At 35.0% G+C, this 14,550-nt stretch overlaps 1 protein-coding gene across 6 annotated transcripts in view; it reads left to right on the forward strand.

The window, feature by feature from the left end:
* BDP1 (BDP1 general transcription factor IIIB subunit) overlaps positions 1-14,550 on the forward strand; it is a 122,930-nt gene that overhangs the window by 37,223 nt on the left and 71,157 nt on the right. For 5 of the 6 annotated variants that reach the window (XM_012527949.3, XM_012527950.4, XM_012527953.4 and 2 more), the window contains exons 12-14: positions 5,681-5,839; positions 12,316-12,475; positions 14,196-14,287. In XM_012527949.3, coding sequence (XP_012383403.2) covers positions 5,681-5,839; positions 12,316-12,475; positions 14,196-14,287 — 411 coding nt within the window. The remainder of the gene's footprint in view (positions 1-5,680; positions 5,840-12,315; positions 12,476-14,195; positions 14,288-14,550) is intronic. The other variant, XM_012527951.4, reaches the window with a different exon arrangement.

Raw genomic sequence — 14,550 nt, forward strand, 5'->3', positions numbered from 1 at the left:
GGCCTATGTTTTAATTTTTACACACACTATAAACCCACAGTTCACTGCAACTATTTTTGCTTTAAATAGTTAACTTTCAGAATGATTAAAAGTGATTAAGTCTTATAATACCTTGGTTTTCATTATCTTTGCATAGATCTAATTTTATAAAGAGCTTCCTTTAATACTTGAAGTGCAGATGTGCTAATAATGAATTCTCAATTTTTTGTTCTCTAACTTAAGATTTTCTCATATTTGGTTTTCAGCAGTTTGAATATGCTGTGTCCTGGTGTGTGGGTGTTCCCCCCCACACACACACAATTTTTCATATATCCTGTTTTGTTTTGTTTTATCCTGCTTGTGGTTCTCTGAGCATCTTTGCTCCATGGTTTGATTTCTTTTGTTATCTTTCGAAAATTTTGGCCATTATCTTTTGTTTCTTTTTCCTTTTCCTTTTCCATAACTTTTTATTTTGAAATAATTTCAAACCTGTAGAACAGTTGCAAAAATAATACAAATTCCATACAGGTAAAATGATGAATTAAAAAAAACACACAAAAACACACACACAAACACACACAAAGGAAATGCAGAGAACTCGAACATTCCTCTCCACCCTGATACCTGGCTCCACCAGTTTTAACATTTTGCCCCATTTATGGTATCATTCTGTCAGTTTTCTAAACATTTGAGCATAGGTTGTATACATCATGCTCCTTGAACACATAATACTTCCATCTTAATTTCCTAAGAACAAATATATTCAGTTATGTAACCACCTTAAGTACAGTTATCAAGTTCAAGAACTTTACCATTGATATAAAGCTTTCAGTCTATATTATGTCCTGATAATGTCCTTTTGGGCGTATTCTCCATTATTAGATTCAGTCCGTAATCGTGTATTGTATTTAGTTGTCATTGTCTCTTTAGTCTCTTTAGTCTATCTATCTATCTGTCTGTCTGTCTGTCTATCTATCTATCATCTATTTCCCCTGCCCCCCAGTTGTCTGTTCTCTGTGTGCATTTGCTGTGTCTTCTTCTGTGACTGCCTCTATCCTTTATCAGCGGCACTGGGAATCTGTGTTTCTTTTTATTGCGTCATCTTGTTGTGTCAGATCTCTGTGTTTGCAGCGCCATTCCTGGGCAGACTGCACTTTCTTTCGTGTGGGGCGGCTCTCCTTATGGGGCACACTCCTTGTGCATGGGGCTCCCCTACGCAGGGGACACCCCGGCGTAGCATGGCACTCCTTGCGCACATCAGCACTGCGCATGGGCCAGCTCCATACGGGCCAAGGAGGCCCAGGGTTTGAACCTCAGACCTCCCATGTGGTAGGCGAACGCCCTATCCATTGGGCCAAGTTTGCTTCCCTTTAGTCTCTTTTTTAAAATTGCAGGGTCATATATATAGCATAAATATATATACAATATCTCAACTACCTCCAAGCATACCATTCACTGGGATTAATCATATTCACAAGAAACCACTTTCTTGGTTCATCCATAAGAAACAGCTCCTCATCCATTCAAGTTTTATCATGAGATTGCAACAATTCAGTCAGATCTTCTGGCTCCCTTCTCATTCCAGTTCTCTTGCTATTTCTACCACATCTGCAGTTACTTCCTCTATTGATGCCTTGAACCCCTCAAAGTCGTCCAGGAGGGCTGAAATCAACTGCTTCCAAACTCCTGTTAATGCTGATATTTTGACCTCCCATGAATCATCAGTGTTTTTAATAGCATCGAGATGATGACTCCTTTCCAGAAGGAAATTTCAATTTACTTTGCCCAGATCAGTTAGAGGAATCACTATCTGTTGCTGCTTTAGCCTTACTAAATGTATTCCTTAAGTCATAATACTTGAAAGTTGAAATAGCTCTTGATCTATGGACTACGGAATGATGTTCTGTTAGCAGGCATGAGAGCAACATTAATATTGTGCATCTCCATCAGTGCTCTTATGTGACCAGGTATATTGTCAATGAGCAGTAATATTTTTGTTTTATTTATTTTTAAGCAGTAATATTGAGAAAGGAATTTTTCTTTTTCCTGAGCAGATCTCAACAGTAGGCTTAAAATAATCAGTAATCTGTATTATATACACATGTTCTTTCATCTAGGCTTTGTTGTTCCATTTATAGAGCATAAGCAGAGTAAATTTAGCATAGTTCTTAAGGGTTTCAGGATTTTTGGAATAGTAACTCAATATTGGCTTCAACTTAAAGTCACCAGTTGCATTAGCCCCTAATAAGAGTGTCAGGCTGTCCTTTGAATCTTTGAAGCCAGGCATTGACTTCTACTCTAGCTAGGAAAATCCTAGATGGCATCTTCCAATGTAAGTCTGTCTTGGCTAAATTAAAAATCTGTTGTTTAGTTAGCCACCTTCATCAGTTATCTTAACTAGATCTTCTGGATAATTTGCTGCAGCTTCTATATCAGCACTTGCTGCTTCACCTTGCACTTCATGAACCAGCTTTTGCTAGCTTCAAGCATTTCTCCTGCAGCTTCTTCTAGCTGCCTTCATAGAATAGAACAAAGTTAGGGCCTTGCTCTGGATCAGGCTTTGGCTTATTGGAATGTTGTGACTGGTTAAATCTTCTATCCAGACCACTAAAACTTTCTCCATGTCAGGAATAAAACTTTCACTTCATTACCATTCATATATTCACTGGAGTAGCATTTCTGATTTCCTTTGCATTCACAATTTGGCCAGCTGTTTGGTGCAAGAGGCTCATTTTTCACCTTGTGTCAGCTTTCAACATCCCTTCCTCACTCAGTGTAATCATATCTAGCTTTTGACTTAAAGTGAGAGACATGTGACTCTTTCACTAAATACTTAAGAGAACAGTTGACCTAGTTTCAGTATTGTGTTTCAGGGAATAGAGAGGCCTAGGGAGAGGGAGGGAGATGGGACCATCTAGTCACTGGAGCAGTAAGAGCACACACATTTATGAAATTTACTGTCTTATATGTGTGCAGTTTGTGGTGTCCCAGAACAGTTACAATAGTAACATCAAAGATCACTGATCACAGGTCCCCATAAAAGATATAATAATAATGAAAGCTTTTGAAATATTGTGAGATTTACTAAAATGTGACATAGAGACATGAAAAATGTGACAAGGAGACATGAAGAGCACATGCCGATGGAAAAATGGCATGGCTCCAATAGACTTGTCTAGATACAGGGTTTCTACAAACCTTCAATTTTTAGGAAAAAAAACAGTATCTGTACAATGCAATAAAGCAAAGCACAGTAAAATGAGGTATGCCATTTGTAATCATTGCTACTAGTGATTCTCATCTCTTTTTTATGTCATGGAATATTTTTCCAAAATTTGATGAAAGCTATTTATCCTTATATAGGAAAAATATAGTAGTTGATAGCTGACTGCTGTCTAAAATATGACTTTAGAGAAACAATGAATTTCATAAACTATACACAAAGGCATACTCTTAACGTATTCTTATTTAGGAGAAAAACGTGCTCGGTAATGAGTGTTAAAATCCCAGCTGGTTTTGAAAAACTGAGCTGATTGTAAAATGTTTATGTAAGCAAAGATAAAGTAATGATAAAGATAGTTTTTGAAAACCATGGATCTGGGGAGGGAACTTAATCTAAAGCTAGAATAATTAAAGCAGTGTGACACCTGGTTTAGGAAAAGATAAATTGATTTAGTGAAACTGAATGTAGAGCCTAGGAAGAGACATTTAGGAATCTGGCACAGATAGTATTACTGGGCAAAGACTGAACTAACTATTCATTAAATGGTGCTGAAATATGAAAAAGATATTAAATACAACCATACCTCAGAGACATTGCGGGGTTGGTAAAGCAAGTCACAAATTTTTTAGTTTCTCAGTGCATGTAAAAGTTACGTTTATAGTATACTATAGTCAATTCAATGCAATAGCCTTATGTCTCAAAAAACAACAACAAGGTGCATACTGTAAAATGTCACAGACACAAAGTGAGCACATGTTATTGGAAAAATTATGCTGATAAACTTGCTTGACACAAGGTTGCTAGAAATCTTCAGTTTGTAAAATTGCAGTATCTACAAAGCTTTCTAAGCCAAGTGAAATGCAATGAAAGGAGGTTATAAAGTTATGCCTGTACCTATTTCATGCTATACACTCAATTCCTGGCAGATTAAAGACTACTTGTATAAAGCAAATCTTTAAACTTTTAGAAGAAAATAATGTAGGAAAATATATTTGATGTCAATGTATACAGGGATTTCTTTTTTCTTTTTTCTTTTTTTATCAGAGCAGTTGTAGATTTACAGAAAATATCAGGATGTGCAAAGTTCCCATATACCTTCCTCCAACATGTAGTTTTCTCTCTTATTACTAAAATTCTGCATTGGTGTGGTACCTTTGTTACAAGGGATGAACCATTATTAATATTATAGTATTTACTATAATCCATAATTTACATAGGGGCACTCTTTGTGTTGTATAGTACCATGGTTCGTTTTTTTTTTATTTGGGTCAAAATGCATAGCATATTCATTTTTTTTTTACATTTTAAAATTATTTTTAAACAAATCAATTTTATTGATACATATTAATAAAGCATATAGTTCATCCAAAGTGTACAGTCAATGGTATTTGGTATAATAGTTTTAACCACTTTCAAGAATGTAATTCATTGGTAGTGATCATATTCACAATGTTGTGCTACCATCACTACCATCCATTACTGAACCTTTTCCATCACCCCAAACAGAAACTGTATCAAGTAAGCATTAACATCCCATTCCCCACTCTCCACCCCTGGTAACCTGTGTCTGATTTCTCACTGAATTTGCATATTCTGATTTTTACTCATCAATGCGATCATACAATATTTCATATTTGTCCTTTCGTGTCTGGCTTATTTCACTTAACATGATGTCTTTAAGGTTCATCCATAATGTAGCAGTGTAGGCAAGTATTTTTAAGATCTATAAAGCATAAACTTTAAAAGATAAGGTTAATAAACTTGCAGTAAAATTAATTGCTTCTGTTAAAGATTCCATTAAGAAAGTGAAAGACAAGCTAGTAATTGGCAGGTTTTATGTGTAACATCAAGCCAATAAAGAATATATAAAGAACTCTTAATAATGAGTAGAAAAGACAAACACCCAGTAGAAAAAAAAGTAAAAAAAAAAAAAAGGAATGTGAATTGGGGTTGATATATGGCTGTTATTTATATTATTGTTAGTTAAAATGTCTCATAATACTGTAGTCCTCACTTTGGATAATACACTGTAAACTGTAACACATGTATTGGAATGTGTCCTTGCTTGACTTGACTTTTGATTAACATACTGCTATGCAAAGCAAGGACTGCATGTGTAAAATTTTGGTGAAAGATGATTCCTAAATATTGCTGTGAGTTTACACGTACATTTGGTTTGTGAACCCCATGTAATTATCAGTTTTTCATTTTGTTACTCTTAAGCCCTTCCCAAACTTTTACTCTCTTAATTTGTGACTGCTACTTAGTTTGAAGGTATAGTTCTTTATAACATGATGCATGATGCAAGTGTCAGCTTGATTATTCCATAATATGAAGATTATCTTCAAAAGTGTTGGTTTTGTGTATTTTTTAAAAATCTTGTAAATATTTAATGTTAAAAATACATACATACATATATATATATATATATATATATTGCTAGGATTATTTTTCTCCTGATATGTTTTCATTTCTTAGTAGTCAACAAGAAGCCACTTCAGTAGCAACTGAGTCTTTAGAATCGAGCACTTCAGATTTACCTTCTTCAGAAGTTGGAACTAGAGCATTGTCTGAGGTGAATAATGTTGACAGTAATTGTACAGAAGAAAGAACTGTGGACCTAAAAAATAAGTCACTGTAAGTATTATACATGGTAGGGTTTATTTATTTTTATTTTGATTAGATTTCCAAATTCTTAATAAGGTTCTTTAATAATACTGCTTCTTTTAGGGGTTAGAAGGGGACTGCATGTTAAAAATAAGAGAATAAGGTTTCTTTCCAAATAGGGCAGTTGTGGACTTGAATCTGAAATAACCTTGCATTGAAAAGCCATACTTATGATTAAATATATAACAGTCACTTTTGTGTTCCACCCTTCTTATAACTCTCATTAATAATGAAACTATATAGTCTTGTTTGGGCTGTAGAGGAGCTGATTCATGTTTCTTACCACAAAAATCTTCCTAAAGTCAAATTACCCAGCAAAAAGAAAACTTCCACAGTAAAGTAGGAAGACACATTAACCAGAGCAAAAGATTGTGAAGTTGGGAGAATGAAAGAAAGAAATGGATGAAATGTACAGGTTACCTCCCTCTTTTCTTTGCTAAGTTTAAAGCATTTCTTTTTCACTTTATGTATCATATCTTCTGTATAATAATGAAATTAGTTTTGTGAGTATGGTAATTTATGTGAAATTCTAAAATTAATTTGGAAGTCTAAATATTTTCTATGAAATTTTTCTTGTACTTGGTTTTAATTATTTTTCATGCCTGGTATTGTTGACTTTAAGGAGGTGATTTTCTTCCAGTATGCAGATACTCATTAAATTAATATCTTCAGTTAAAACAGGATGAAAGCACTACAGCAATCTCCCTTTGAAGCGGTGCCTCAGGATTTCTGTTTTTGTTTTCATAACTTCACCTCATGGGCTTTAAAGCTATTTAATTGATGAATTATTTATGTTCAGTAAAGCAAAGTCATCTGGATTCACATTTTCATTTACATAAATATTAAAGTTAATTTTTAGAATAGGCAGTACATTCATATGGTCTGAACTTCAAAATATAAAATATAGATATATATACACATACAGAATGAAAAGTGTCCCATCATTCACTCTAACAAATATCCAGTGTTATTCATTTCTTTTATTAAATGTTTATTTAAGCTGATACATATATATATTCTTTATGTTTTTTGCTCCTTATAAAAACTAAGTGATAATACCCTATACAAACCATTTTGCATTTTTCTTATATATTTTTTCATATCCTTACATGATTACCTCTTTTAAATTGTGGTCATACATATATATATGAAACAAAATTTGCCATTTTAAACATTTTTTAAGTGTACAGTTCAGTGTCATTTTTAGTGTTGTGCTACAATTTACGTCTTCCATTATTAAAATTTTTCATCACCCAAAATAAAAACTCCTTACCCTTTAAGCAATAGCTCCCATTCCCCTTTCTTTTTTTTTTTTTTTTTTAAAGATTTATTTATTTTATTTAATTTCCCCCCTCCCCCGGTTGTCTGTTCTCTGTGTCTATTTGCTGCGTCTTGTTTCTTTTGTCCGCTTCTGTTGTCGTCAGCAGCACGGGAAGTGTGGGCGGCGCCATTCCTGGGCAGGCTGCACTTTCTTTCACGCTGGGCAGCTCTCCTTATGGGGCGCACTCCTTGCGCGTGGGGCTCCCCTATGCGGGCACACCCCTGCGTGGCAGGGCACTCCTTGCGCGCATCAGCGCTGCGCATGGGCCAGCTCCACATGGGACAAGGAGGCCCGGGGTTTGAACCGCGGACCTCCCATGTGGTAGACGGACGCCCTAACCACTGGGCCAAGTCCGTTTCCCCATTCCCCTTTCTTGCAGCCCTTGGTAACCTCTAATCTTCTTTCTGTTTTTGTGACATTGTTTATTCTAAATATTTCAAATAAGTGGAATCATACTATATTTGTTCTTTTGTGTTTAGCTTACTTCACTCAGCGTAATATTTTCAAGGTTCAGTCATGTTGTATTATGAGTCAGAACTTCAGTCTTAAATGCTAAGTAGTATTCCATTTAATACTAAATACTATTTAATAAATATACCACATTTTGTTTATCTCTTCATCTGTTGATGAACACTTGAATTGCTTCCACCTTTTGGCTATTGTGAATAATTCTGCTATTAACATTTGCATCCAGATATCTGTTTGAGCCCTTGCTTGCAGCTGTTTGTGGTATCATTGTTTTTTTTTTTTTTTTTTGCTTCATAGTGTTCTGTTATGAATGTATCACAGATTTACATAATCAGTGCCCTATTGATGGTTATATAGGTTGTTTTTTACAAATAATGCATTAGTCTTGTACCTATATCCTTTAATCTATGTGCAAGTATTTTGGAGGGTAAGTTCCGAAAAATGGAATTGCCTGTTAAGATACATATGTTCTTTGATTTTGGTAGATACTGCCAGGAAGTTCTCCATAGGAGTCGTATCTGTTTAAATTCCCACCAGCAGTGTTCAGAGAATACCTGTTTCTCTGTAACCTTGTCAGCAAATGGTGTTATCATACTTTTGGATTTTTACCAGTCTGATAGATTAAAAATGGTATCTCTTTAGTGTCCTCACTTAACTCCTGTTTTTGGTGGGACTTTTAATTCTTTTATTTTTCCTCAGTTTCTTATTTTGTGAATTTTCTAATCTAAAGAAAAACTGAAAGAGTAGTACAACATCTATATGTAATTCCTTTTAGTTTCCTGAATTTTAACATACTGTCCTATTTGTACAGGTCCATTCTCATTATGTCTCATTTTCTCTGTCTTTCTCACTCTGTCTGCCACAGCCTACTTTTTATTTATTTATTTTTTTAAGAAAAGTTGTAGGTTTACAGAAAAATCATTCATAAAACAGAGTTCCCATATACCACCCATTATTAAAATCTTGTGTAAATGTGGTACAGTTGTGACAATTCATGAAAAATCATTTTTATAATTATACTTTTTAACTATAGTCCATCTTTATAATAGATTCACTGTTTTGTACAGTCCTATTTTCTTTTTATTTTATTCTAGTGACATATGTACAATCTAAAATCTTAACCACATTCATGTATATAATTCAGTGCCTTTAATTACATTCACAGTGTAGTACTGTCACCGTCATCATTCATTACCTAAACTTTACAATAAACCCAAAGAGAAACTCTCTACAATTTAAGCATTAACTTATTTCCTGTCTATACCTTGTCCCCTGATAACCTGTGTTCTAGATTCTGACTTTGAGTTTTCTTATTCTAATTAGTTCATATCAGTGAGTTTATACAATATTTATCCTTTTGTGTCTGGCTTATTTCACTCAGTATGGTGTCTTCAGGTTTCTTCTACGTTGTCATGCATATCAGAACTTCATTCCCTTTCATGGCCCAATAATATTCCATTGTATGTATATACCACATTTTGTTCATCTATTCATTGGTTGGATGGCAGCACTTGGTTGCATCCATCTTTTGTCAGTTGTGAATAATGCTGCTTTGTACATTGGTGTGCAAATAATCTGTTTGAGTCCTTGCTTTCAGATTTTTTGGGTATATTCCTATAAGTGGAATTGCAAGATCATATAATGATTATCCTTATTGGATATGTGGCTTCCATATATTTTCTTTATTATCATTATTTTTTTAAAGATTAATTTATTTCTCCCCACCACCTCGTTGTTTCACTTGCTTTGTCTGTTCGTCTTCCTTATTTCTTTAGAAGGCACTGGGAACAAAACCTAGGACCTCCAGTGTGGGAGGGAGGCACCCAGTTGCTTGAGTCACCTCTGTTCCCTGCTTTTTTGTATATTTCATTGTGTTTTTGTCCTTGTGTCTATTGTTGTGTCATCTCGTTTTGTCAAGCTTGCTGCACCTGCCTGTCACACCAGCTTGCTGTCTTGCTTGTCCTCTTTAGGAGGTGCTGGGAACCTCTGCTCCCTGCTTTGTTGTGTCTCTCCTTAAGTTTTTCTTCTTGTGTCCCTTGTTGTGTTAGCTTGCTGTGCCTGCCAGTTGTGCCAGTTTGCTCTCTCCTTTAGGAGGCACTGGGAACTAAACCAGGGACCTCCCATATGGTAGGCAAGTTCTCAGTTGCTTGAGCCACATCCCCTTCCCTCCATATATTTTCTAAAGTCCTTTGATGCACAAAAGTTTTTCATTCTGAAGAGGTCCTATATATCTATTTTTTCTTCTGTAACTTGTGTTTTGGGTGTAAAGTCTAAGAAACCATTGCCTAACTGAAGATCCTGATGATGCTTCCCTTTGTTTTCTTGTAGGAATTTTATGGTTCTGGTTCTTAAATTTAGGTCTTTGGTCCATTTTGAGTTGATTTTTGTATATGGTATAAGGAAGGAGTCCACCTTCATTTGTTTGCATAGGACATCTCATTTCCCATCACATATGTTAGAGAGACTGTTCTTTCCCAGTTGAGTGAACTTGGTACCCTTGTCAAAAATCAGTTGGCCATAGACATGACAGTTGGTTTCTGAACTCTCGATTTGATTCCATTGGTCTATATGTCTGTCCTTCTGAGAGTACTGTGATTTTTTTGTTTTGTTTTGTTTTTAAAGATTTATTTTTATTTATTTCTCTCCCTTTCCCCCCCCAGCCCACTTGTCTGTTCTCTGTGTCCATTTGCTGTGTGTTATTCTTTGTCTGCTTCTGTTGTCAGCAGCACTGGGAATCTGTGTCTCTTTTTGTTGTGTCATCTTGCTGTGTCAACTCTCAGTGTGTGTGGCCACCACTCCTGGGCAGGCTGAACTTTCTTTTGTGCTGGGCGGCTCTCCTTACGGGGTGCACTCCTTGCATGTGGGGCTCCGCTATGTGGGGGACACCCTTGCATGTCATGGCACTCCTTGCGTGCATCAGCACTGCGCATGGGCTAGCTCCACACGGGTCAGGGAGGCCCGGGGTTTGAACGGTGGACCTCCCATGTGGTAGAGGGATGCCCTATCTATTGAGCCAAGTCCGCTTCCCTATGATGTTTTGATTACTGTGATTTTGTAATATGTTTTAAGATTGTGAAGTGTGAGTCCTCCAACTTTGTTCTTCTGTTTTATGATGGTTTTGGCTATTTGGGACCCCTTAACCTTCCATATAAATTTGATGATTGGCTTTCCCATTACTGCAAAGAAGACTGTTGGAATTTTGATTGGGATTGTATTGAATATGTAGATTGCTTTGGTTTGATGTCACCATCGTCACATTATTTACCTTCCAATCTGAAGACATTACATCTTCTTTCATAGGCTTATAGTGATTCTAGCAATGGAAGAACTTATATCATTGATGTGGAGCCAGTGGCCACTGGAGGTTCTGAGAGAGGGAGAGGGAAAAAACAGACATTTTCTGGACTTGGGAATTGTCTTGAATGACATCGCAATGACAGATACAGGCCATTATGTATCTTGCCATAACTTAAAAAATTGTGTGTAATAGTGAGATATGCCTGAGACATGAATAAATAAGTGTAACCTCTGTAATGACTTCCTCATTTTGAAATCTCTTACCATAGAAACTCTTGTATTTAATGTTTCCCCCTTTTGGTGAAGGTTTTTTCCAAAATTCATCATTGGTTGGTGCTTAATTTTAATCCCTTGGTGCCAGGGAGGCTCATCCCTGGGAATCATGACCCATGTTGGGTAAAAGGTAGTATGTTTATTTGCTGAGTTTGGCTTAGAGAGGCCACATTTGAGTTCCGAAGTTTTCAGGAGGTAACTCTTAGGCAACAGTTACTGTTACGCTAAGTTTCAAATTTACAAGAGCTAGGTTCATAGTTACATGCCGTAATATTGAGGGCATGGCGTATTGGTCTTTTCTTTTATTAGGCACTACCTATGTACTTATAGATAGGTTCCTGGTCATTGATTTTTTGTTTGTTTTGCTTTGTTTTAGGAGGCACTGGGGATTGAACCCAGGACCTCTTCCATGGGAAACATGTGCATAGTCACTGAGCTCCATCTGTTCTCCTTTTCTTCTTTGATTTTCTTTTTACCAATGTCTTGTCATTTGTTCTCTCCCACAGCCCCCCCCTACCCATTGGTATCTTCATCTGGCTTGGGGATGAGCGTGATGTTGGCCTTAGAATTAATTAGGGAGTATTATTTCATCTTCATTTTTGTTTTGGAAGAGTTTGAGCAGGATAGGTGTTAATTCTTAGAACATTTGGTGAAGTTCACCAGTGAAGCCTTCTGGTCCTGGGCTTTTATTTGTTCAGAGATTTTAGATTACTGAGTCAGTGTCTTTATTAGTAATTGGTTTGTTGAGATCTTCTGTTTATTCTTTCTTTTTTTTTTTATAGGGTACATAAAAATGTTTGGATATGTTTATTCTTGAGTCAGTGTAGGTAGTTTGTGTATTTCTAGGAATTTGTCCATGTCCTCGAGGTTATGTAATTTGTTGGCATACGATTGTTCATAGTATCCTCTCAGACTCCTTTTTATTTCTGTGGATCAATAGTAATGTCTACCTTTTCATTTCTGATTTTAGTTATTTGTGTCCTCTCTTTTTTTTTTGTCAGTCTGGCTAAAAGTTTGTCAGTTTTATTGGTCATTTGAACACGAGCATATGTTGGGTACAATTTAAATAAATATTAATTTTTTTTAGGGAAAATGATCAAACAAAAAATATTAAACCGATGGTGAGAGGACGACTCCAGAGACCTAAACCAAATTTATCAAGAGCAATTGGGAAGAAATCCGTTCTTTCACAAGGTAAAACAGATGCAGAAAACAAGAGTTCACATTCAGAAACTTCAGGTGCAAAGGTATGGAGTAAGAGAGTTAATGGAATTTATAACAAATTTTCATGAATATTTCAGAGTAAAACTGTTTAGCTTGTAATTACAAAGTACTGTTCCTGATATTCAGACAAAGATACACAGACTTATATAATTATATTGTATCATAATTTTCCCCATCTTATTAGCCTCCCATTTATGTTTTTTCATTAGTACCCAACTTGTGATTTCATACATCCTTAGTAGCAATAAATCTGTTCTTTGTGTAACTTACATAAAATTTTTATTCAAATTAATTTTAAACAATGAAATTATATCCACAACCCTCTCATCTAAATAGCACTCCAATAACCCTATGTACTCCTTTGCCTCTCTCTCTATGTATGTGAAAATACCTATAATTTTCATTTAAAAAATTTTTTCTCACTGGCAGCATTCCTTTATACTTTGAGTCTTAATTGATCTTTTTGATTGCTGTTTGATGTTAATGTTTATTTTATTTACCTAACCATTCCTCTAATGTTGAAAGTTTTGGTTGTTTCAATTTTTTAAAAACTCTTTTAAATGAAAGTACACATTTTTGTAAATAGGGCTTTCTTAAGTTAACAGGCAAAGAATAATTTCCAGAGGAGCTGGGTTTAACGAATGGTTCAAAGAGTATTTCATTTATTTCTGTGGTTCTTATTATGATTTGTCAAATTGACAGTTACAAAAGTGAATCTATTTATATTGTTTAAGCATTGTATAAATGTTCTTATTCCCTTAAATCTTACCAGTTCTATATTGGTTACAAGTTTTAAATTTTTTTCTAAAGCACTTTGAAAAATGTTCACCTGCTGTAATCTTGTAAGATGTTTTTAAATTCTAAGACCACTTGGAAAATACAGAATCATATAAAAATTAGGATAAAATTTACTTGTAATTTCATTATCCAAGTACATCCATCTTTTTAGCTTATCTTTCCAGCTATTCTTTTACAAAACTGAGTAGTAATATTAATTTAGTTTATTTTTTTTTGAGGTACCGTGGCCAGGGATTGAACCCAGAACCTTTTATGTGGGAAACTGGAACTCAACCGAGGAGCCACATCGGCTCCCCTGAGTTGGCATTTTCGTTTGTTTGCCTGCTTTCTGTTTCATTTGCCTTTTTGGAGGCACGGGAACCAAACGTGGTACCTCCCATGTAGAACAGGCACTGAACAGCTTGAGACACAGCTGCTCCCCATTAATTTAGTTTTGTATCCTGCTTTGGTACTTAATATTTCATAAATAATTTTTCCATGTCATTAAACATTTTTGAAAATGTGTTTTGTTGCCTTCATAATTTTCTGTCATGGGTGTAACCAAATTTATTTAGCTATTTATATGTTATTGGGTATTTTTTCTAAACCCTTGTTTGTTATTTTGCATAATGTTCCAGTGAACATACTGATACTTAAATCTTTGTCTTGCTAATTCTTTTCCAAGAATAGAGTCTTAGAAATGGTATTCCAGGGTCAAAAAGTATGAACTTTTTTAAGGCTCTTGGTTTATGTTGGTAATACTTTCTTCAAGAAAGGATGTCCCAGTTTGTATGATATGATCTGTTTTATTATATTCTCATTTGCATTTAGGATATTTAGGAGTCCCTGTTTAAAAGTACAAAAAAAATAGCATTTCATTGGTTTAATTTCCATTCACTTGATTATTATGGACTTTGAACTTTTTTTACATTAAGTAGAGTAACTGTAAAAAAATTCAATTCATAGAATCATCCAGAGAAGGATAAAATGAATACATTTGACAGTTTTGAGATGGAGAATACAGAAGGAGAGAACACAGAAGCTGAGAGTATATCTGAGTAAGTATTTAGGAAGTAGAATAAAAACAGTAACTCTTAGAAAGGATTGTACTGACTTGTTTTCTCCTTGATAACCTCCAAATTTTATTTTCATTTAGTATATCTTAAGTCCATTTTCAAGAGTATGTGTTGTTGAAACATTTATAACATACCCTCTGTGCTTGAAATTGTAGAACCAAATTTTGGTATGGGTTCATTGAATTAGCAATTGCATTTCTACTTCAACTCATTAACAAGACTTTAGCAAAGTTTCTTTAAATAAA

This window comes from Dasypus novemcinctus, chromosome 2, assembly GCF_030445035.2.
Source record: "Dasypus novemcinctus isolate mDasNov1 chromosome 2, mDasNov1.1.hap2, whole genome shotgun sequence".
NCBI lineage: Eukaryota > Metazoa > Chordata > Mammalia > Cingulata > Dasypodidae > Dasypus > Dasypus novemcinctus.